Below are 23,966 nucleotides of genomic sequence, written 5' to 3'. Positions count from 1 at the left end.
AGAGTGCAGTGGCACAATCTTAACTCACTGCAATCCTCCCATCTCACCCTCCCCAGTAGCTGGGACTACAGGTGCATGACACAACCGCTAGCTAATTTTTTGTATTTTTAGTAGAGACAGGGTTTTGGCATGTTTCCCAGGCTGGTCTCGAACTCCTGATCCCAAATAATCCACCCACCTCAGCCTACTGAAGTGCTGGGATAACAGGTGTGAGCCATCACACCCAGCCTAGTTTTTAAACAGTTGAAGGAATGGTGAACTTCACTCATATTTAATGACATTCACATAAAGAATACCAGCTGACAAATGCCAACAAAAGGACAAAATTAGAAAATCACCATTTCCTAATGGTAGTAACTGCTTCAGTCAAGGACCATCAGTGAATGAGGAACTGGACAGTCACGAGGTGCTGGTCAGAAGAGGAGAAATGAACATTTACCTAGAAAGGTGTGGTCGCCACCTGAACCCCAGGATCGAGCTTGGCGTACTTAGTAGTTAGACATGATGTGAGGGGAAATGGAGCACAGAGCACTGCTCATGAAATATAATTACTTTCTCACCCCCAAAATGTTCCACCTAAATCTAATCCATCCATTGGATCTAAGTACTAGTTTTTAGGAAATACAGGAGAGAGTACAGGAAGTTCAAGGACACCACAACGAAGCAACGTGACAGATCCCAGAGAGGAACATTGTCCAAGACAATTGGCCCAGTCTCCTCATGAGTCAATGTCATGGCGGGAGGGGGGTCAAAAAAAAAAGAGTAAGGACCATATTAGATTAAAATAGACTTAAGAATGCAGGAACAAAATCCATTATGTGGTCCTTGATTGGATCCTGGTTAAAACCACCTGTAAAGACATTCCTGGCAAAACTGGAGAAATTTGAATATTTTATGAACCACACTGTTAATTTCCTTTTTTTTTTTTTTTTTTTTTTGAGATGGGGTCTCTCTCTGTTGCCCAGGCTGTAGTGCAGTGGCATGATCTCAGCTCACTGCCACCTCTGCCTCCCAGGCTTAAGCAATCCTCCCACCTCAACCTCCTGAGTAGCCAGGACTACAGGCACGTGTCACCACACCCCATGGGCCATAGAGCATTTGTTACCTGGTAGAAGGAGGAATACCAGTTCCTTCTGAGCCAGGCTTATAGCCTGGGGGATGATATACCCAGGAGTCCTTAGTAGCATGATGGATGGGGGTGGGTGGTGGGGGATGAGAGGGAGGACTGAGCTTATCTTCTTAGTACATCTATTTGCATCTGTTGTCTGCTTCTGTATGTCCTCAATGGTAAATGAATTAAAACACCGTATTTATAGTAATAGGACCATAGGCATATTAAGGAACTTTGCTGAAGTTTCCATGAATGTTTAGGACAGACTTTGTGACGGCAAAGGCTTTCTTTGGGCTCATCTGGTTGTGCCTTGGTAGAAGATGTGACCTTGAACCAATGACTTGACATTTCTGAGCCTTGCCTTCCTCATCTGTGAAAAATGATTATTGTGCAGATGCAATGGGATGATGCATGTAAGGGGCCCAGGTTGATAAATGGTTGCTGTGCTGTTCTTCATGGTGTTGTCATGTTATCATGACCTTATGGCTAAGAGCACAGACTCTGGAGCCAGACGCCTGTGTTCACATTAGCACCACCACCTAGGAGCTCGATGACCTTGGGCAAGGTCACTTAGCCTCTCTGTGCCTCAGTTTCCTTCTCTGTAAAATGAAGCTAATAGGACTATTGTGACAGCTAAATAAGCTGATAGTTGTAAAGCCCTTAAAACAGTGGCTAGGCATAGCGTAAGTGCTATGGAAGTATCTGTTAAATAAATCATAGTCTGTTCCTTCTGCCCTTCGAGGCCTTTCAAGGGAAAAGTTAGAAGATAACAGTTTCAAAGCGGGGCAAGCAGTTTCCAGACACTAATTTCTAAATGAATAGATCTCTAGAATCCCAGTTAAGAGGTATTTGCTGCTTAGTGGACTGAGAGGCAGGAAAGCGTTGATGATGGTGGAATCTTTGGCAGGTGCCTGGGCGATGTGCTGAGCTGTTTGGGGGGCACGGCCCACTTCCTCGGGCTGCTTCCACTCTTGCGGGGAGCCTGACACTGAGGGCTGGTGGCTTTTCTGGCGGGCCAGGGGGAGGAGGAGGAAGGAGCTCCCGGGATCCCCTCGCCCCCTCCCCCACCTGCCCGGTGAGTAATGACATTCACGGAGCGGGGAGGGAGGGAGGAGAGGGGCAGGCTCGGCGAGGCCATGTGATGCTGGGCGAGAGAGAGCCGCCGCGCCGGAGCCTCCTTCTTTCCTGCCTCTGATTCCGGGCTGTCATGGCGACCCCCAACAACCTGACCCCCACCAACTGCAGCTGGTGGCCCATCTCCGCGCTGGAGAGCGATGCGGCCAAGCCGGCAGAGGCCCCCGACGCGCCCGAGGCGGCCAGCCCCGCCCATTGGCCCAGGGAGAGCCTGGTTCTGTACCACTGGACCCAGTCCTTCAGCTCGCAGAAGGTAGAGCCGGGCCGGGAGCCGCTTGCGCCGGTGGCCGGGAGGCTTGGGGAGGGGAGCACCAGGGCTTGAGGGGTCTGAGCGAGGCGAGAGACTGGAGTGGGGAACCTGGGGTTTGGAGGTCCCGGAGGTCGGGGGACCAGGGGTTCCTTCTAGGGCTGCTCACCTGGAAGGCGACCAGCCCTGCCTGGGCCCCAGGAGCACAGTTCTCAATTTAGGAGCATCCTTTCTGCCTCTTTTCTTCCCAGAAATAGCCGGTCTGTTGGGGTGCGGGGTGAGGGGAGCTGAGAAAAGAGACAAAGGCAAGGGGAAGGGAATGGGCACTGCTGGGAAGGCGGCCTGGTGGGGTGGGAGTGCTGCTGCTGCGGGGAGGGAGAAGAAGCGCTTCCTGAGGTCCAGCCCCGGCAGCCCCCCTCAGTCCCTCCCTGCACGCTGCCTGCCATCCCGGATACTGCAGCTCCCCCCACCCTCAACACACACAGGTCACAGCTCCTCTGCCCCTCTGTCCCGGCTGCGGGCCTTCCTCTGGCTGGGGTTTGGAAGGTCTGTCCCCAGTCGTCGCCCGCCCCTAATTCCGTGTCTTGAGCTGAGAAGGAAAGAGTTAAACCATCCCCTCACTCACACCAGCTCGGCTCAGCCCCTGAGCCATTTTAGGGGCTGGGGCCACTCTGTGCCTTTAAGAGCGAAACAGAGACCTGTTTTGCTCTTAAAGGCACAGAGTAGCCCCTAAAATGCTTCTAGAACTAGAGGAGCTGAGGGGTCGTTGGAAATCCAGTCTTATGCTGGAGTCTCAGGGTTCCCGCTTCCTGGGGGTGAGGCTGTGAACTGCACCCCTCAAACAGGGGCGCCTCTAGGGGCGCAATCTCCCACTGGCCAGTGTCTGGGACACGGATTCAGCACCCTGGCCAGGACCCAGAGACGGGTCCTGCTGGGGCCTAAGCAGCACCGCTGCCTGACCCTCTGACTCCTCTTCTTCCTGGAAGATCCTTTTGTTCCATTCGCTCATTTTCCAGATGGAAAAACAGATTCCATGAAGAGAAAGGGCCTTGGAACCCAAAGACCTGGGTTCGAGTCTTGGTCTAGGCTCATTTCATCATCTGGAAAGCGGGATAATGAAAATAACAACAGCTACTTCCAATCCCAACCCCTTCTCAGCGTTGCTGATAGGGTTGTTGAAGAAGGGGTATAACTTAGGAACTCAGTGTTACAGACTGGCACTACTCAAACTTGAGCGTGCATTAGAATCCCTGGATGATACTGGTTAAAATCCAGGCTGCTGGATTCTACCCCAAGGGTTCTGATCCAGTGGGTCTGGGATGGGGTCCAAGATGCTGCTTTTCCAACAAGCGACCAGGTGATGCTTTTGAAGGTGGCCCACCAATCATATTGCCCACTGACTCACTGTGGAGCTGTGGGTAGGTTACTTTACCTCTCCAAAGCCTCAGCTTTATAATCTGTAAGATAGGGTGAATGCAGCAACTTCCTTGGAGGGCTATTGTGAGAATGAAATGTGATATGATGCACAAAGAGTACTGACGGCAGTGTTGGGTGAGGGGTCAAGGCTCTGTTAATAATGCGTGCTATGATTTTTTTTTTTTTTTTTGAGACAGAGTCTTGCTCTGTCGCCCAGGCTGGAGTATAGAGGCACAATCTCGGCTCACTGCAACCTTTGCCTCCCGGGTTCAAGCAGTTCTCCTGCCTCAGCCTCTCAAGTAGCTGGGACTACAGGTGCACGCCACCACACTGGCTATTTTTTAAATATTTTTGGTAGAGACAGGGTTTCACTATGTTGGCCAGGCTGGTCTCAAACTCCTGATCTCAAGTGATCCACCCACCTCAGCCTCCCAAAGTGCTGGGATTACAGGCGTGAGCCACCACCCACGGCTGTTATGATGGTATTAAAATACTAGGGAAAGGAGGGGCCAGAGTTAATCCGGGTCATACTGGAATCATCCACAAATTCTGCACAAGCTTACAGAGTACCTACTGCATCCCAGGCCTCATGCAAGAAGCCTGGGGAAGGGGGCTTTGGAGATGAAGCAGACTGCCCTTCAGATTCTAGAACCTCCTCCCACCTAGAACCTCAGGAAGCAGGCTCCAGTGGCTGGGACCTGACAGGGGGCAGGGAGGTGCCACCTCCCATAACCATATCATGAGGGACCCTCCTGTTCTTTATGACATGAAATATTTCCTATGTGGCCTGAGCTCAGGGCTGAGGTGGCCTCATTGTCAGAGATGAGACTATCTGCTGCAGCCCCACTTTTGACCAAGCCTCTGGCCAAGGTAACCTGGGCATCCTTCTGTCTCCCATGCCAGGGTCTTTCCCCTAACCAGGGGCCCATGGTGGATTCTAGAAACAGTGTAGCCTGGCAGAAAGGGCATGGGCTCCACAGTCATATAGTCCTGGGTTCAATTCTCATCTTGGCTACTTACTGGCTGAGTGACCTTGGACAAGCCACTTTACCTCTCTGTGCCTCAATGTCCTCATCTGGAAATGGGGATTTTACATTCCTACCCTGCAGAATTCCTGGACTCTTTAGAAGACATAGGCATATGTTAACTGCCTGGCATGTAGTAAGAGCTTAGCAGGTGAGTTTCCTTCCCTCTCACCAATCCTGAAGGGCCTTAATTGTATAGAGGGCAGTCCCCATTGTCAAGCCTCTAAATAGCCTGGGCCTTTAATGGCATGTGAACTATTAATGAAGAAAAATAGCTTACCTCTAGGAGTGATGGTGGTTTCATTGGGCATTTGGAGATCATTCCAGACCCAGAGGGCAGCAGGACAGTGTGTGGGTCCAGGGCCCAGACTCTATGACCAGACTGCCCAGGCTTCCATCTCAGCTCTACCACTGGCCAGCTGGGTAATCCCGTGCTAGGTGCTTAACCTCTCATGCCTCAGTTGTCCACACCTGTAAATTGAGAACATTGGTGCCTCCCCAACAGGGTCATTGTAAGGATTCAGCAAATGTATCCAAGTCAATCACCTATAATAGCACCTGGCACATAGAAAGTGCTCTGTTAAGTGATGGGTGCTGTTATAAAGGGATGGATTTTGGAATCAACCAGACATGCGATCAAACCCCAACTTTGCCATTCCCAGCTATGTGACTTTGTGCATGTGTCTTCTTTACCTCTCTAAGGCAACTTTCTCATATATTTGGGGGAGAGGGCTGGGAAGACTGAGTGATATCATGCATGTTCCCATACTTAGCACAACACCTTAAACAATTGCCTGCTAATAGTGAGCTTTCAAGCACTGTCATAGGTCATGGTTTGGGGCCACAGGGTTTGGAGGAGGGTGTAAATGCATAGAATTAATTGTAGGTTGCTTCTGAGGCTGTCCCTGCCCCCAACCTCCTTCTCCTTTGTGGGGAGGAGTGAGGCCAGGAGGGACAAAAATGCAGGGAGTCAGGAGACCAAGGTTCTAGTGCTGGCAGTCCCACTAACTGGCTGTGTGACCTGACCCTCACTGGTCCTCAGTTTTCCCAACAGGGAAATGAACTAGAAGTTTGATACAACCTGCCTCCATCCTCCTTCCCCAGGCAGGAAGAATTGCCTAGCCCCTCAGTGCCTCCTGCCTCTGGGGAATCCATCTGTCCTCCACCCGCCACTTTTCAGAAGCCAGGATTGCTACTTCCTAGCTGTGTGACTGGGCAAGTTACTTACAGTCTCTGTGCCTGATTTCTTTTCTTAAAAGTGAGGGTACTGGAAGGTACTAGGACCTATCTCATTGGAATTCATAGGGATTAATATCTAATGCATGTAAAGCTCTAAAAGAGTGCCTGGCACAGAGGTGATGCTAATAATTGGCTGCTGTTACTGCTGTTATTTCCACCAGAGTGAGTCTCTGAGGGTCATCCCTGGCTCCTTGCAGCAAGCCTGGCTCATGGTTCCCTTACTGCCTCCTCTCAGTGTCTGCCCTGTCTTAGATGTACCTCTGGAGAGCCCCCGGCCCAGCCTTCAGTTCCCAGGGACAAGAGACCCAAGTCTGGGGCCTGCCAGAGGCCGGTTCTGACACCCAGGCATGGCAGGAGACATGCGAGGGGTGAAGGATGAGCTCTCTCCCACCCTGCCCTTGCCTTTCAAACTCTTAGGCCTGGCCCCCCAACTTGTCCATGCTGCACTTGCCTGTGTACTGCCTCCCCCACCTAAGAGGAGACCCACAGATGAGAGCTGATGGGGGCAGCAACAAGATACATCTCCCCACTTCTCTGCTCAGAAGCCTGCAGCAGCTCCTAGGTCCCTCCAGGAAAACGCCAGATTCCTCACAATGGCCTCAGGCCATTGCATCTCTCCTGCCATGCCTGGGTGTCAGAACTGGCCTCTGGCAGGCCCCAGACTTGGGTCTTAACTCAAGCGAGGTTAGGTTAGCAGGGTCCTAACCTTGCTTGAATCAAGACCCAAGTTTCGGGGGAGCCTGTGGGCCCTTCTCAGAATAATGTTTTTAATTGAATAAAATAAAATCATAGGATTTTTAGGTTAGAACAAAAGCCAATCGTATTGAAGTACGGCATTATATAATAATATTTATGTTTCTGTGTTAACCCCTTATATAACACGGCCTGGTGGCTGGTCCCATAACAACTGTCATGTTGGAATCGTGATGAGTGTGCATGATATTTTGAGGCAACTGTAACAACTGTGAAGTGATGAAAATATCTGATTCCTTGTGGTGACAATATTGCAGGCGCTGCTAAACGTTACCCTACTTTATCGCCTACATTCATAATTGAAGAAAATGCTAACTGTCAGTTTGAGATTACTGAAAATAAACATGTAATTTTCCCATCCTAGTTCAAGGAGTCCTTGAACTCATTCATGGACCCCTTGGCCTGGGAGTGTGGATTAAAAGATCCTGTGGAGAAGCTGGCCAGGCGTGGTGGCTCACATCCATAATCCCAGCACTTTGGGAGGCCAAGGTGGGTGGATCACCTGAAGTCAGGAGTTCACCTGGCCAACAGGTGAAACCCCGTCTCTATTAAAAATACAGGCCAGGCATGGTGACTCATGCCTGTAATCCCAGCACTTTGGGAGGCTGAGGCGGGCGGAACACCTGAGGTCTGGAGTTCGAGACTAGCCTGACCAACATGGTGAAACTCCATCTTTACTAAAAATACAAAAATTAGTTGGGCGTGATGGCGTTTACCTGTACTCCCAGATACTTCGGAGACTGAGGCAAGAGAATCGCTTGAACTTGGGAGGCGGAGGTTGCAGTGAGCTGAGATTATGCCACTGCACTCTAGCCTGGGCAACAAGAGCGAAAGTCCAGCTCAAAAAAACCCAAAAACTAAAAACGAAAAACAAAAAATAACCAGACATGGTGGTGCATGCCTGTAGTCCCAGCTACTTGGGAAGCTAAGGTAGGAAAATCACTTGAACCTGGGAGGTGGAGGTTGCATCGAGCCAAGATTGCACCACTGAACTCCAGCTTGGGCAACACAGTGAGACCCTGTATCCAAAAAAAAAAAAAAAAAAAAATACTGTGCACAACCCTTTCTGCTCCTATCCTCCTTGTCTACTCCTGACCGCCCTGCTCCAGACACGCTGGCTTCCTTTCTGTCTTTTGAGTATATCCAACATGCTTAGAGCCTTAGCACTGGCTGTTCCCTCTGCCTGAAGCTCTCTTTTCCAGGTCCCTGTGTGGACCACTCCCTCACTTCTTTCAAGCCTTTGCTCAAATGCCACCTTCTCGAGAGGCCTGTCCTAATAGTCCACCTTATTTAAAATTGCCACCTGTCTCCCTGACACCCTGGTGCCCCGATTCCCCATCCCTGCTCTATTTTCTCTTTTTTGGGGAGCACTCACCATCTTTTGACAAACCAAATTGCTTATCATCTGCCTGCCCTCACTAACATGGCAGCTCCCTGAGGTCAGGGATCTTTGTTTTGTTCACTGCTGAGTTTCTAACAAGACCTGGTACATAGTAGGCACTCAGTAAAAAGTGGTGAAAAGTGATGGATTTGCAAGCTGTGAGGTGTTATGTTCAAAAGTCATTTGACTCTGTAAACCTAAAGCTGCTCTAAAAATAAAGCCTATTAATTAAAAAATAATAATAATGTGAAATAAACTGAGCTCAGAGATGCTGAATGTCTTTTATAAAGTCACACCACAACTAAATGACTAATCCGAGGCACCAACGCAGGCCGTCACATAAACAAGGACCTGGGTGAGGAGTGGCAGTGCCTGATCCACGACAGTGAGGCACCAGTGGGTGGTTTTTAGGTACCCGCAGGGAAGCTCGTTCACCCAGAGATAGTTGATGTCTGATCACACTAAGTGGTGACCACGCAGGTCTGGCCCAGCCTCCAGGGGGCACAGATGGCTGACAGCCTTGGTAGCTGCATGCCCTTCCCTTAGGTTTGGCTTCCTCTCTGGGTCCCCCTCCCCCACAGGGTGACACATGGCTCTGGCCTGTAGCTCAGCTAAAGGTGAAAGTCTCCTTGGCTGCCTGCCAGGGTGACCCCAAAGCAGCTCCAAGCAGGATTATCATGCCTCTAAAGATAGTCCCCTCCCCAAATAGCAGCCCTATCTGACACCTTCACGGCGGACCCAGGGCAGGGCACAGGAGTGGCCTCTGGAGGCAGATGCCCTGCAAAGGTGGAAAGCCAACTGTCTGGCCCTACCAAGGGTAAAGGCCTGGTTCGGGCTCTGTTTCCCCTGAGTCAGAGGTCCCAGCTTGGCCTGAAGGATGGAGGGCCAGGTAAAGACAAGAGAAGGGGGCTGTCTGCTCCAGCCAAACTCCAGTCTCCACTACTCTGGGCTTCTCCAGGTCACAGGCCACCCATGAGCTCAAGTATACACATGCATACATTCTCCCACTCACGCACACTCACACTGACACATGCACGCACACAAGGCACACACTCACATGTGCACACATGCACAGTCTCACATCTACACTCACAGGCCTTGAATACTCACACTTACTCATACATTCGTCCATGCACACCCACACTCACGCACACAGACATGCACACATATTTGCTCACTCATACACACGCACTCACACACTCAGACCCAGATGCCGCCCCCAGGCTGCTCACTCTCTGAGACAGTCTTTCCCGCTCTCTCAGACAGAGCCAGCAGCTCCCTCCCACTGCCGAGGAGGGCGGCAGAGCCAGCCCTGTCTCCTGCCTCCTGCATGGTTGTGAATGTAGTAGTGTCACTTGCAGCAGGGCTGCGGGGCACTCCGTGAACACTGAATCCAGCCCCCTTGTTTTGCTGATCAGAAAAAGGAGGCTCAAAAAGGGGCAGCGATAGCTCTAAGGTCACACAGCATTGCTATGGCAGATCCAAGATGAGGACTTGAATCCCTGCGTCCTAGCCCAGGGCCTCTACCTGCACCATGCGCTCCAGCTATAGGATCTGCTCTTGGCTAATGGAGCAAATAAGTCTGTGAATGGATGTTGAGTGTTTCAGGGTAAGCTACCTTTCCCTTCCCACAATCTACCAAACAGGAGGAGATGCTTCTGTTCACTGTGAGGGTGGGACATGAAGTACTCTATGACACCCCAGAGTGTGTACGTGGTGTGTGTGTAATAAGTGATGTTAGAACTCATGTATTAACCTTCTATGCTGGGGCTCTGTCCACAACACCCCATTTCAACCTCATGCTTGCATTCCTCACTTCACAGAAGCTAGAAATCAGAGAGCGCAAGTGACTTACTCAAGGTCACACAGCAAATAAGCAGTAGAGCTAGGCTTCCAAGTCAAGGTTTGTCTGCCTCTAAAACCTGCCCTCATCCCAGCAGCTAAGACACGTTACCCCTACTGTGTTCCAGGCACAATTCCACAGGGACTAATGCACTTAATCCTCACAATGGGCCTCCGAGGCAATTGCTATAGGACTCCCATTGGACAGGAGGGGAAACTGAAGCACAAAGAAGTAAAGCTGGCCGGGCGTGGTGGCTCACACCTTCAACCCCATATTTTGGGAGGCCAAGGTGGGTGGATCACTTGAGATCAGGAGTTCAAGACCAGCCTGGCCAATATGATGAAACCCCATCTTTACTAAAAATACAAAAATTAGCCGGGTATGGTAGCATGTGCCTGTAATTCCAGCTACTCGGGAGGCTGAGGCAGGAGAATCACTTGAACCCAGGAGGCGGAGGTTGTGGTGAACCGAGATCACGCCATTGCACTCCAGCCTGGGCAACAAGATCAAAACTCTGTCTCCAAAAAAAAAAAAATTTAGCTGGGCGTGGTGGCAGGAGCCTGTAGTCCCAACTACTCGGGAGACTGAGCTAGGAGAATTGCTTGAGCCCAGGAGGTGGAGGTTGCAGGGAGCCGAGATCGCACCACTGCACTCCAGCCTGGTCAATAGAGCAAGACTGTCTCAAAAAAAAAAAAAAGTTTCTGTGAATTTCCTGGCCACACCCATTCCTAGGGGCCAGGCTGAGCATTCAACTGTGATACCGATGACCACAAAGTGAGTGCCAACTATTAGTCCCACACACTGGGTTGGTACTGTTAATACTCCCATTTTTAAAATAAGGAAACTGAGGCTCAGAAAGGACTTTGTCCACACTCACACAGCCAGGAATCCTATTCCGGGTGTGTCCAGCTGTCAAATCCAACCTCTCAGCTACCAGGCAGCACTGCCCCTTGTCCCCCGAGCAGAACTGCGTTCCTCCCTCCACCAGGCACACACCCCCGGGAGATATCCCCCCAAACCCAGGTGCCCAAGAATGGGCTGAAAGCAACAGTGTCCCCTCCTGTGTGTGACCTCTGACCTCCCTCCCTGCACACCCCCACCCCACCTGGGCAAAGTGTCCCCTGTGTCCTCCCGCCTTCCCCGCTCTGACCCTGGCGCCTGCAGGTGCGGCTGGTGATTGCTGAGAAGGGCCTGGTGTGTGAGGAGCGGGACGTGAGCCTGCCGCAGAGCGAGCACAAGGAGCCCTGGTTCATGCGGCTCAACCTGGGCGAGGAGGTGCCCGTCATCATCCACCGCGACAACATCATCAGCGACTATGACCAGATCATTGACTACGTGGAGCGCACCTTCACAGGAGGTACAGCTGCCTCCCCACCCGGGACCCGCTCCACACCACAGATCCTCAGGGGCCCACACAGGCTGACAGGGTCCCAGAACTTTGGAAAGTCTGGGAAATTCACTGGGGCTATGGGCAAGGCCCAGTCTCCCCAAAAACGAGCCACAGAGCCACGGGCAGGGTTCAGATCCCCCCAAGACCCCCAGAGCCATGGGCATGCTACTGATCCATAAGGACCCCAGAGACCTCCCCCTCCCCTGGTACTGTAAGAGCACAGCCCAGACAGCCCCGGAGAAGCAGTGGGGCTACAGCCCCTTCTCCAGAGCTATGCAGTCACAGGCACGGCCCCTTCAGCATAGTGGCCCCAGAACTCCCTCTAGGTCCCCACAGACAGGGTCCAGATCCTCCAGGGGGATCCAGAGCAAGGGCAGGGACCAGCTCCCTCTGGAACATAGATTCTCTAGGAACCTAGAGACATGGTCCCAGACACCCCAGAACCCTGAGACAGGGGAGGGCCCAGATATCCCAGGACCCCATAGACAGGGGAGGGCCCAGATACCCCAGCACCCCATGGATAGGGGAGGACCTAGATACTCCAGAACCCTGAGACAGGGGAGGGCCCAGACACCCCAGAACCCTGAGACAGGGGAGGGCCAGATACCCCAGAACCCTGCAGACGGGGAAGGGCCCAGCATTCCAGAACCCCGCAGAGCCCTCCGTCCTCTCCCCACTTAGGCACTTTTCAGGCTCAGGAGCTCACTGCCCATCGAAGAGACTCAGCCATTGGGAGGGCATCAGGGCCCAGGTGTGCACTGTTTTAAAAGAATGTGAATTGATTGCCAACGTTTAAAAGTCAAGGGGACCCAAGTGTTGCACACCTAGGTTGCAGCTTCTCTTGAATCCCACAACACTGGGCCTAGACCCCCACCTGGCAGCAAGTCTGGAGCTGAGAGGAGCTACCCCTTAAGAACAGCTTGGCAGAGCCCAGTGAGGAGAGGTGGCTGGGCCACCACTAGGATCCCCTGTCAGGCAGCAGCCAAGCCCGAGCATGGGTGGGCCCGGGGCCTCTCGATGGAGACATCCTGGGGCTCAGGGATGCTGGGGGCAGGTGGCCGGGGCAGGGACCTCTGGCTGCCCTGCCCATCCCCTGGCGGTGCCCACAGAGCACGTGGTGGCCCTGATGCCCGAGGTGGGCAGCCTGCAGCACGCGCGGGTGCTGCAGTACCGGGAGCTGCTGGACGCACTGCCCATGGACGCCTACACGCACGGCTGCATCCTGCACCCGGAGCTCACCACCGACTCCATGATCCCCAAGTATGCCACAGCCGAGATCCGCAGTGAGTGCCGGGGCGAGACAGCCCCTTTGCTTTCTCCCTTCACTGCCCCTCCTTTTTCCAAAGGAAGCCCTCCCTCTCTCCCTCCGTCCTCCCCTTCTTCCTTTCTCTTGTATTACCCGTTTGTCCTCTTGCACTCTCCATTTGTCCCTGCCTTTCTCTGAGTTCTTTGTGTTGGTTCCTGACTCTGCTGGTCTTTCTCTCTCTCTCTTGCTGTCTCTCTCTGCCTCTTGCTTGCAGCCCCGTCACCCCGCCTTCCCAGCCTTCCATCTCATTCACCTAGTTTCTAACAGAATATGTCTCTCTCCCTCTCTGCCAGTCTCTCTCCCATCCTCCTCCCCTGCCGCCTACTCTTGCCCTGCCCTCCCATACAGAGACTACAGGGCTGTCTGTCCCCACAAGGTTTGTTCTCCCCACATGAGTTTCAGCCTTAGACAGTCAGGGCTGTGGTTGGTGGCCAAGGACACTGAATGAACTCAGGGCTAGGATTAGCAAGGAAGGCTGCCCAGATGTGGCAAGGCCCCCAGCGGGGTCTCAGATCGAAGGTCTGACACCCGGTGAATGGGTGTTGGATTAAATCAGATAATCCCTCAGCAGCTGTTTACAGACCACAGTCTAGGCTTTGAATAATTACCATGGGGTCCTAGAGCCAAAAGACACCTAAAGATTCTTAGTAGATAATAGGTGCTCGGTAAATGGTCCTGTTCTTCCCCTCAAAGGAACGTGGCTAACGTTCAAAGGCAGGGTTGCGGGAGGTGTCAGTTGCAGAACTCAGCCTGTCCCTTGAGAACCATTGCCACTGAACAAGACTTAGAATTTTTTCTTTCTTTTTCTTTATTTTGGTGAGACAGAGTCTCTGTCTGTCATCCAGGCTGGAGTGCAGTGGTGCAGTCTTGACTCACTGCAACCGCCTCCTCCCAGTCTCAAGTGATTCTCTGAGCCTCCCAAGTCGCTGGGAACACAGGCACATGCTACCATGCCTAGCTAATTTTTGGTATTTTTGGTAAAGATGGGGTTTTGCCATATTGCCCAGGCTGATCTTGAACTTCTGACCTCAGGTGATCTGCCCGCCTCAGTCTCCCAAAGTGCTGGGATAAGCCACTGTGTGTGACCAAGAGTCAGGATTTATCTACACATCCAGCTCCCAGCAACAGCCCCCTCAACAACATTTAAGAGACCCTGGGCAGGGGACTGGGAACAAACAGGAATAGACAGCTTCTGCCATCCCAGGGTCAAGTTCCATGGAGGGAAAGACAAGTCACCAGGCAATGGCAGTGCAGGACTAAGTGAATTTACACAAGCTCTCAGGAGGGCAGCCTGGCACTCTATGTCAAACATAACATAGCCCCCATCTTGGCGATTACCCAGCAGTTACACTTGAACATGTGCACCAAGAAGTATGTGCAAAGGTAGTCACTGCAGCATAGTTGGCAAGAGCAAGAATATCGCTGGAAATAACCCAGCCGTCATGAATTGGGAACCGGGTAAATAAATTATGGGTACTTCCATACAATGGAATACTGTGCAGATGTTTTAAAAAATTAATAGGTGTATGGAATGCTCCCTAAGATCGATTAGTGAGTGGAAAAAAAGTGAAGGTCAAAAAAAAAAATCTAGTGTGCTATCATTAGTACTCAGAAGGGGGTTAAATGGACACACAGATGCTTGCACTGCAAGGAGTATTTCTGGAAGGATACACAGAAGCTGCCAATAGTTTTTGTCTTTGGTGAATAGAACTAAGAGACTGCAGCTGGAGAGGGCAGAGATTTACTTTTATAGTATCTTCTTCAACATTCTTTGAATTTTAACAATATACATGTATAACCTGTTCAAAAATGAATTCATTTAAAAATGTTTACTCTGGTGCCAAACAGTGTTATGAGCAGGAGATCAGGGAGGTTGTGGACATACACGTGCCCGCCCCAGCCTCTGGGGCCACAGAAAGCTTCCAAAATGCAGCAACGACCAAGGATGTGTAGCAGGTAGAAGGGAAGGAAGAGGGAGAATTATTTCACGTTCTGGAGTAAGACAGGGTGTGGTGTGTTTGGGGAGCCAGGGGAAGTTCAGTGTGGTGCAAGTGTAGCCCAAGGTGGGGTGGAAATGGTCGTGGTGTGTGTCTGGGGAGGAGGTCTGGCAGAATTTGGATTTTATCCAAAGAGCAGCGGAGAGACAGTGATGGGAAGTGACATGGTCAAATCTGCACTTTAGGAAGATCACTCCTCTGAGGGAAGAATGAACGGGGCAAGCCCTGGCTGTTGGTAGGTGGAGGCCTGACTGAGGCCCGGAGGCAGTCCCCAAGTGCTTCTGGGGGCTAGGAGTACTCCCTCAATCTTGCCCTGGGCCATTTGAAGGTGCCTAGAAGGCAGAGGGAGTCCAGAGCAGACCCAGCCCTCTCCCTCCCCCTGCCGACCCCCGTCTTTCTCTGAGGAGGCAGAGAGGATCTCAGGGTTCCAGCCCAGCTGGGGGACGAGGGGAGGGAGGTCCCAAAGTGCAGAAGGAGTAGAAGACAGCCTGCAGTGACCCCCTAATCAGCTTCAGGTCTTCTCTTGGGCTGGCCTGCCCTCCTGGAGTCTAAAGCCAGCCACATGGGCAGCACTGGGTGGCAGGCAAGAAAGAAGATGCTGTCCTTGACCTTCACATTCATAAAACATCAATGAGCCTTAATATAGCCCTGGACCTGAACGAGCTGGGAGTGTGTTTACTGGGATTTGTGCCAGGATAGGAGATGGGCGGTGGGTGGTGAAATCTCAGAGGACAGAAGCTAAATAACCTAAGTCACTCACTCATTCATTCATTCATTCATTCACTCATTCATTCAATACTCACTGAGCTCCTCCTCTGTGCCAGGTCTGTGCTGGGTTTTAAGGGAACAAAGATGAATCTGACATAGTCACTGCTCTCCAGAAGCTCAAGTGTTAGAGGGAGACATACATATTCAGCGATAACTACATTAACACCAAAATCTCCATGTACAGCAAGCAAATGCACAAATCCAGGAGGGCTCTTTTCATATAGACAGCAAGATTAACGGAGTTGTGAATGGCAGCTCTGATTAGTGTGTTTGCATTCCCTGGCAGAAATCTGTAAGGTATAAACTGGGAAGCAAAGGCATTGAGTGGGCAGACCTCCTAGAGGATCAGGAAGGGCTTCATGGAGGAGGTGATCTTCAGCTGGATCTAGAAGGAGGCTTTCAGGAAAGGAGGATAAGGCTATTTTGGGAAGAAGCAGTAGTATGAGAAGCCTGGAGGTGTGGAGTGGTCTGGCACATTCAGAGAACAGCAAGCATGTCGAGTGGCTGAAATTTACATCTTAGGACAGGGACAGTTGAGGAAACTCAATGAAAAATGGAGCAGGTGAGAGGGAGAGGAAGTGGATCCTGCAGGCTCTTAAAAGGCAAGTTGAGGAAATAGGATGTTATCTGAGGGCAGTGAGGAGTCAGGGATGGATTTTAAACAGGGAGTGGCATGGTCAAGTGTGTGAAGAAGGTATCTCTGGCAGGGGTGGGGAGAAGGGCCTGTAAGGGAGAGAGGGGAGGTGGCAGAGGGTGGGTTAAATCACCCAGGTAAAACATGAATGGGGTCTAAACTAAGATAGTCAGAGGGTTAAACAGAGGACGTTAAACGTGAGAAAATATGAGCAAGATGGAGGAGGAAGAATCAACAGGACCTGGGACTGACTTGATGTGGGGTGAGGTGGTGGGAGGAGCTGACAGCGAATCCCAGGCATCTGGCTGGGCTTTGTGTGGGGGAGGGGATGCTGCAATTCGGGAAGAATGCAGGGGAGAAGCAGGGAGGCAGGGAAGATGACCAGGTCTAGGTCGGGTCCATCGATTTCTGGCATCTCCTACTCGTCCTCGAGCATACAGCCTCCTCCTCTGTGAGACCTCTCAGCCCCTTGTGCCCCAGGCAGGCAGCCCCCGGGTCCCTCTGCCTTGTGCCCATTCTTCCCTACAGATTAATCATGCTGTGCCATAGAGTTTTTTTATTTTTATGTTTAAAAAATGTGTATTTTATAATATTGCTGATGTGTATTATTTATTTATTTCAGTATTTTTTTTAGAGTCAGGGTCTCATTCTGTTGCCCAGGCTGGAGTGCAGTACAGTCATAGCTCACTGCAGCCTCGACCTCCCAGGCTCAAGCAATCCCCTACCTCAGCCTCCTGAGTAGCTGGGACTACAGTGTGCACCATCACGCCTGGCTAACTTTTTTTTTTTAAAAAAAGATGGGGTCTTGCTATGTTTCCCAAGCTGGTCTTGAACTCCTGGGCTCAAGTGATCCTCCCACCTCAGCCTCCCAAAGTGTTAGGATTACAGGAGTGAGGCACTGTGCCTGGCCGAGATTTCCTTATGTGTCTGTCTCTTTCACCAGCCTGAGCTCAGGGCAGGATGGGATCGCATCCATCACTACGGCACAGCCTGCAGTGCTCCCTAAGTGTTGGCTGCTGACAGTATTACCTCTCTGACCAATGTTTGGATAGGACCTACTTCAACTTGTGTAAGGGAAGTGATGGGGGAGCAAGCCAGGTATCAGAGGAATGGGACCTTTCCTATTCTCTCCCCAGGACATTTAGCCAATGCCACCACGGACCTCATGAAACTGGACCATGAAGGGGAGACCCAGCTCTCTGAGCCCTACCTTTCCAAACAGAAAAAGCTCATGGTGAGTGCCCCTAGGCCTGCTGAGTCCCTTCCCTACCATCTCTTCCATGGAAATAAACAACAGGAGAAGCTAAGTAGAAGATCAGCAGTTCTAAGTAGAAGATCACCTGATGATGTGAAATGGAAAAACCCCTGGCTTGCTTTTCCAATCCTGTCGCCTGCCATTTACTAGCTGACCTTGGGTAAGCAACTGCTGCCCTCGGGCCTCACTTTCCTCATGTCTTAGGGTGTGTCTTTAAAAGCAGAGCATTGGCCAGGCATGGTGGCTCATGCCTGTAATCCCAGCACTTTGGGAGGCTGAGGCGGGCAGATCACTTGTCAGGAATTCAAGACCAGCCTGGCCAACATGGCAAAACCCCATCTCTACTAAAAATACAAAAATTAGCCAGCCATCATGGTGGGCACCTGTAGTCCCAGCTACTAGGGAGGCTGAGGCAGGAGAATTGCTTGAACCTGGTTGGCGAAGGTTGCAATGAGCTGAGATCGGGCCACTACACTCCAGCCTGGACAACAGAGTGAGATTGTCTCAAAAAGTAGTAGTAATAATAAATAAATAAATAAATAAAATAAATGCAGGGCACCAAATAGGGGTTCTTGGGAAAGGAGGAATTGAAGGAGTGCTCTGAGGGGGACTCCAGAGGGATGGGAGGGATAAGGAAGAAGAAGCTGCAAAGCCTCATTTGATTCCACAGGAAGCTCTGGAGCAGAAATGGCACCACAAGAGTGGTCAACATTGAGGCAATGAGCCAGCCTTTTATCCCCTCATATCAGTGGGACATTAGCTACAGATTGTTGGAGGGAGGGGTGCAGGCAGTAACCTCTCAAGCATTTGTGGGCAATGCAGCTCCTTATTGGCTGAGAGAAGGCGCAGCTGTGAGCCACTAGAAGGCAGCCCGCCAGCATCTGGGTGTATGAATATACCAGGTATCTAGGCAGGACAGCCAAGCTCGCAGGACTGTTGTAGGCACCGGATGAGGGTGCTTCATAACAGGAGGGGCATCCTATATACTTGGGGTGTATTTCGAGGTTTGCAGAGGAGGTTACAAAGCTCCTTCCATCCCTGGACATCCTGGCGCTATTGAGACCAACTCAGATTTTCTTGGCACTGTCCTGCCCACAGGCCAAGATCTTGGAGCATGATGATGTGAGCTACCTGAAGAAGATCCTTGGGGAGCTGGCCATGGTGCTGGATCAGATCGAGGCTGAGCTGGAGAAGAGGAAGCTGGAGAACGAGGGTGGGTGTCAACCCTGGGGGTGGGGAGTGGGGGGTGGGAAGGGGGCTGCAGCCCACCAGCCTACTCTGCCCCTGCCCAATCTCAGCCTCTTTTTTCCCCAAAGGTCTCAGAGGACCTCCCAAGTGGTTAGAAGCGTGGGCTATGGCTGGGCGCTGTGGCTCACGTCTGTAATCACTTTGGGAGGCTGAGGCCGGTGAATCATGAGGTCAGAAGTTCAAGACCAGGCTGACCAAGACGGTGAAACCCCATCTCTACTAAAAATACAAAAATTAGCTGGGCATGGTGGCAGGCGCCTGTAATCCCAGCTACACAGGAGGCTGAGGCAGGAGAATTACTTGAACCTGGGTGGCAGAGGTTGCAGTGAGCCGAGATTATGCCACTGCACTCCAACCTGGGTGATAGAGTGAGACTCCATCTCAAAAAAAAAAAAAAAAAAGATGAAACAGGCTGTGGAGTCAGATTAAGGTTCAAGACATAACTTGGTCACTTCCTAGCTAAGTAACAGTGGTCAGATTCTCCCCTCTTTGAACTTGAGTTTCCCATCTGTAATAGTAAGACTTACCTCAAGGAACTGTTGAGACATTGTGTGAAATAATACATGTACAGTGCTTCGATTAGGGCTTAGCACATAGTAGGTGTTTAGTAAAGGGAAGTGAAGATGATGATGAGAGTGATAATGGCCACTACCCACCACATCATCCCACTTGCCCTGCCCAAGAATGCATTATGGCTCCTTCATGCTCCAGCGAGATACCCACCCAGACTCTCCTTGACCTTGCCTCTTCCTGCTCCCAGCTGGGCATCTGGACTTTGACATGCCAACTTCATTCCAACTCCACACTTTTGCTCCCACAGCCCCTCCCTGGAGTACCCTTCCTTCAGCACTTCACTCCATTTTGCCTGTTACACACCATCTTTGACACAGCCCTTCTTCAGATCTCATTCTGAGCCTTCCCATCTTGCTCTGTTTAAGACCTGTGAGTCTTGTCTTCTGAATAATTCAAATTTATGGAGCATTTGCAACAGCTTCCTGTATATACATGGCTATGTGTGTGGGAAGGCTGTAAAGCCCAGGGTCTAAACAGACAGGGTCTAAGAACATCGTGAATTAGAGTTCCAGCTTTGCTGCCTGAACTATGTAAGCCTGGACAAGTTGCTTTCCCTAGTGGTGCCTCAGTTTCCTCACCTATAAGACAGGATATAATAATACAACTTGATCCTGTCTTGTTGGACTCCTGTGAAAATTCAACATGCTGAGTACTGCCTGTCTCATTACGAGTTTAATAGATGTGACAGCTAAAGGCGCACACATTCTCCAGATAAGAAAACTGAGGCTCAGAGAGATAAAGTGAGTTGCCCAAGGTCAGGCAGCTCTTAGATGTCATCGTTAGGGCCAGAAATGGTTAATTCTCAGTGAGTCCAGTGCTGTTTCCAGCATCTCACAACTGACGCCACTAGCACAAGACACACATGGAGACCTTATGTCCCAAACAGGAACATCATCATGCATCCTGAAGCCAGCTGCCTAAATCCTTTCTGGAATCAAAGCCTAGTATGACTAAGTGAGTAAAAAATAATAATACACCTCAAAGAGGAACTTTTGGCTGGGCGCAATGGCTCACGCCTGTAATCCCAGCACTTTGGGAGGCCGAGGCGAGGGGATCACGTACAGTGAGGAGTTCGAGACCAGCCTGACCAACATGGAGAAATCCATCTCTACTAAAAATACAAAAACTATCCAGGTGTGGTGGCACATGCCTATAATCCCAGCTACTCAGGAGGCTGGGGCAGGAGAATCGTTTGAACCCAGGAGGCGGAGATTGTGGTAAGCCGAGATCATGTCATTGCACTCCAGACTGAGCAATAAGAGCAAAACTCCATCTCAAAAAAAAAAAAAGCCCTGTTTCCAAATACACCCTCAAAAAAAAATTCTGAGATTCTAGTGCAGGGCTGTCCAATCTTTTGCCTTCCTTGGGCCACATTGGAAGAAGAATTGTCTTGGGCCACACATAAAATGTGTTAACACTGACAATAGCTGATGAGCTTAAAAAAATCACAAAAAAAATCTCAAAATGTTTTAAGAAAGTTTATGAATTTGTGTTGGGCCACATTCAAAGCCATCCTGGGCTGCATGTGGCCCACAGGCTGCAGGTTGGACAAGCTTGTTCTATGGCTTAGGGCTTCAACATGTGAATTTTGTAAGGGTCACAATGCAGCCCAGAAAAGTCTATATATTTAATAGACCTTACTGTGTGTCAGGCACTAAGTGTTTCACAGATTTCAACTCACTTAATCCCCATAACAACCCCAGGAGGTGGGTCATATTGGTGATCCTGTGTAACAGATGAGGAAACTAAGGCACAGAAATACTCAATGACTTTCCTGACGTCACACAGATAGCAATGGTGGAGCCTGGATTCAAACTTTGGCTCCTGGAGTCTGAGTTCTTAAGCACTAGCTCTGGGCTCTTTCCTGTTCTATAAAAGGGTGATAGGCTGGAACGTGGTGGCTCACACCTGTAATCTCAGCACTTTAAGAGGTTGAGGTGAGTGGATCACTTGAGGTCAGGAGTTTCAGACCAGCCTGGCCAACATGGCAGAACCCCTTCTCTACTAAAAATTCAAAAAGATTAGCTGGGCGTGGCAGCGGGCACCTGTAATCTCAGTTATTCGGGAAGCTGAGGCAGGAAAATCACTCGAACCTGGGAGGCAGAGGTTGCAGTGAGCCGAGATTGTGCCTCTGTACTCCAATGTAGGCAGCAGAGCAAGATCCATCTCAAAGAAAAAGAAAAGCAGGGTGCGGGAGTGTGAATGAGGGGAGAGCTGGAGCAGGTGAGGTGAGATCACAGGCCTCAGAGCCTACATTTACAAGTTTGGATTTTATACTAAGTACAGTGGGAAGCCCCTGGATGGCTTTGAGAAGCGGACTGTATCAGTTAGTTTCTGCTGCATAACAAACCATTCCAAATCTGAGTGACTTAAAAAGAAGGACCTTTTATTTGTTCATGATATGTATCTTGGCAGTGTGGGCTAAGCTCAGCTGGGACGGTTTGTCTCTCCCATGTGGGGAATGGCTGACCTCATTCCTGCATTTGGAACCAGCAAATTTAAGACAGTAAATGTTGAGTACTTCGCACAGTGCCTGGCTCAAAGTGAAATGTTCTTTTTTTTTTTTTTTTTTTTGGGGACAAGTCTTGCTCTCGTCCCCATGCTGGAGTGCAATGGTGTGATCTCGGGTTCAAGCAATTCTCCTGTCTCAGCCTCCCAAGTAGCTAGGAATACAGGTGCCTGTCACCGTGTTGGCTAATTTTTGTATTTTTAGTAAAGATGGGGTTTCACCATGTTGGCCAGGCTGGTCTTAAACTCCTGACCTCAGGTGATCCACCTGCCTCAGCCTCCCAAAGCGCTAGGATTATAGGCATAAGCCACCGTACCCGGCTGACATGTTCTAAAAATTATTATTATTACCATTCTTTTTCATTCATTTATTCAAATATTTATTGAATATCTCCTAGATGCTAGGTCCTGGGGATAAATTATTGAATATCTCCTAGATGCTAGGTCCTGGGGATAAATAAAAAAATCCTGACATTGTTCTTGCTCTCATGGAGTTTGCAGTCTTAGAGAGGAAAAAGAAAACCATGAGTCTTGGATGGCAGGAGCAGCAAAGCCATCAAGAGGCACATGTTGCCAAGTGGCATGTGTACAGGAACGGAAGGAACTCGTGGCCCTGTTTGCAGTCTCCATGGGGCTGAGTTGTTCCAATTTGAGAGGATTCCAACTGCTGTGTAAAAATGGACTTCAAGGGAGATGGACGGGAGGCCGGTGCAGCAGCCCAGGGGAGAGATGATGTTGGCGTGCACTGAGATGGTTGCAGTGGAGATGGTGAGATGTGAATGGACTTGAGAGGTATTTTGAAGATAAAATGAACAGGAACTTGCAGGGAGGCTAGGAGTGAGGTAAAAGACAATCAAAGGCAATTCTTGGGGCTTGGACCAAGCTACCCAATGGTACCATTTCCTGATATGGGCAAGGGGGACCTGAGAGATCAGTTTAGGACAGTGAGCTTGAGACACCTGAGAGAGGATGTCACAGAGGCCGTTAGATAATCCAGCCTGACTCTCAAAGGAGAGGTCAGAATTTGGAGATTCGGGAGTCCTCAGAAAATACATGGTGTTTAAAGCTATAGAATTGGATGTTTCCATCGAGAAAGAGAGTGGAGAGAGACAAAAAGAGGAATCGGGACCTCTGTATTCGTTCTCTATTGTGGCATAAGAAATTGCTGTCCACCTTAGTGTCTTAAATTTAAATTTTTTTTTTTTGAGATGGAGTTTCACTCTTGTTGCCCAGGCTGGAGTGCAGTGGTGCCATCTTGGCTCACTGCAACCTCCTCCTCCTGGGTTCAATTGATTATCTTACCTCAGCTGGGATTACAGGCACCCGCCACCATGTCCGGCTAATTTTTTGTATATTTTAGTAGAAACGGGGTTTCACCATGTTGGTCAGCCTGGTCTTGAACTCCTGACCTCAGGCGATCCACCTGCCTCAGTCTCCCAAAGTGCTGGGATTACAGGCATGAGCCACCACGCCTGGCTTAAAATCATTTATGTCCCACATTTGCTGTGGATCTGGAGTTCTGGAGCAGCTGGGCTGGGCAGCTCTGAATCAGGGTTGCATGATGCGAGTTGCCTGCAAGTTGTCAGCTGGGGCTGCAGTGATTTGAAGGCTTGACTGGGGCTGGAAGATCCATTTCCAAGCTGGCTTATTCATGTGGTTCTTAGCTAGAGGCCTTTGTTCCCTGCTGGCTGTTGGCAGGAGACTTTAGTTCCTCACCATATGGGCCTTTAAATAGGCTGCTCAGGTTCCTTTGCAGCATGGCCACTGGCTTTCCCTGAGCAAGTGATCCCAGAGAAAGGGAAAAAGCAGAAGCCACAATGTCTTTTATGATCTACCACTGGAAGTCACTGCCCCATCATTCATTAGAAGTCACAAAATATGGCTGGGCACAGTGGCTCATGCCTGTAATCCCAGCACTTTGAAAGGCCAAGGTGGGCAGATCACCTGAGGTTGGGAGTTCGAGACCAGCCTGACCAACATGGAGAAACTCCATCTCTACTAAAAACACAAAATTAGCCTGGCATAGTGATGCATGCCTGTAATCCCAGTTACTCAGGAGGCTGAGGCAGGAGAATTGCTTGAACCTGGGAAGCAGAGGTTGCGGTGAGCCAAGATTGTGCCATTGCACTCCAGTCTGG

The 23,966-nt window shown here is 50.5% G+C and overlaps 1 protein-coding gene across 2 annotated transcripts in view; it reads left to right on the top strand.

Annotated features, from left to right (window-relative positions):
* The first annotated feature begins 2,030 nt into the window (after positions 1-2,030).
* GDAP1L1 (ganglioside induced differentiation associated protein 1 like 1) overlaps positions 2,031-23,966 on the top strand; it is a 30,893-nt gene continuing 8,957 nt past the window's right edge. The window contains exons 1-5 of one of the 2 annotated variants that reach the window (XM_032263655.1): positions 2,158-2,498; positions 11,314-11,506; positions 12,649-12,822; positions 17,381-17,478; positions 18,598-18,712. In XM_032263655.1, the coding sequence (XP_032119546.1) occupies positions 2,319-2,498; positions 11,314-11,506; positions 12,649-12,822; positions 17,381-17,478; positions 18,598-18,712 (760 nt within the window). In that variant the 5' untranslated portion in view covers positions 2,158-2,318. Of the gene's footprint in view, positions 2,499-11,313; positions 11,507-12,648; positions 12,823-17,380; positions 17,479-18,597; positions 18,713-23,966 lie in introns of both variants that reach the window. The other variant, XM_032263656.1, reaches the window with a different exon arrangement.

Source organism: Sapajus apella, unplaced genomic scaffold (assembly GCF_009761245.1).
Source record: "Sapajus apella isolate SASKATOON/1434 unplaced genomic scaffold, GSC_monkey_1.0 scaffold137, whole genome shotgun sequence".
Taxonomy (NCBI): domain Eukaryota; kingdom Metazoa; phylum Chordata; class Mammalia; order Primates; family Cebidae; genus Sapajus; species Sapajus apella.
This window is presented reverse-complemented; position numbering and strand designations above follow the sequence as displayed.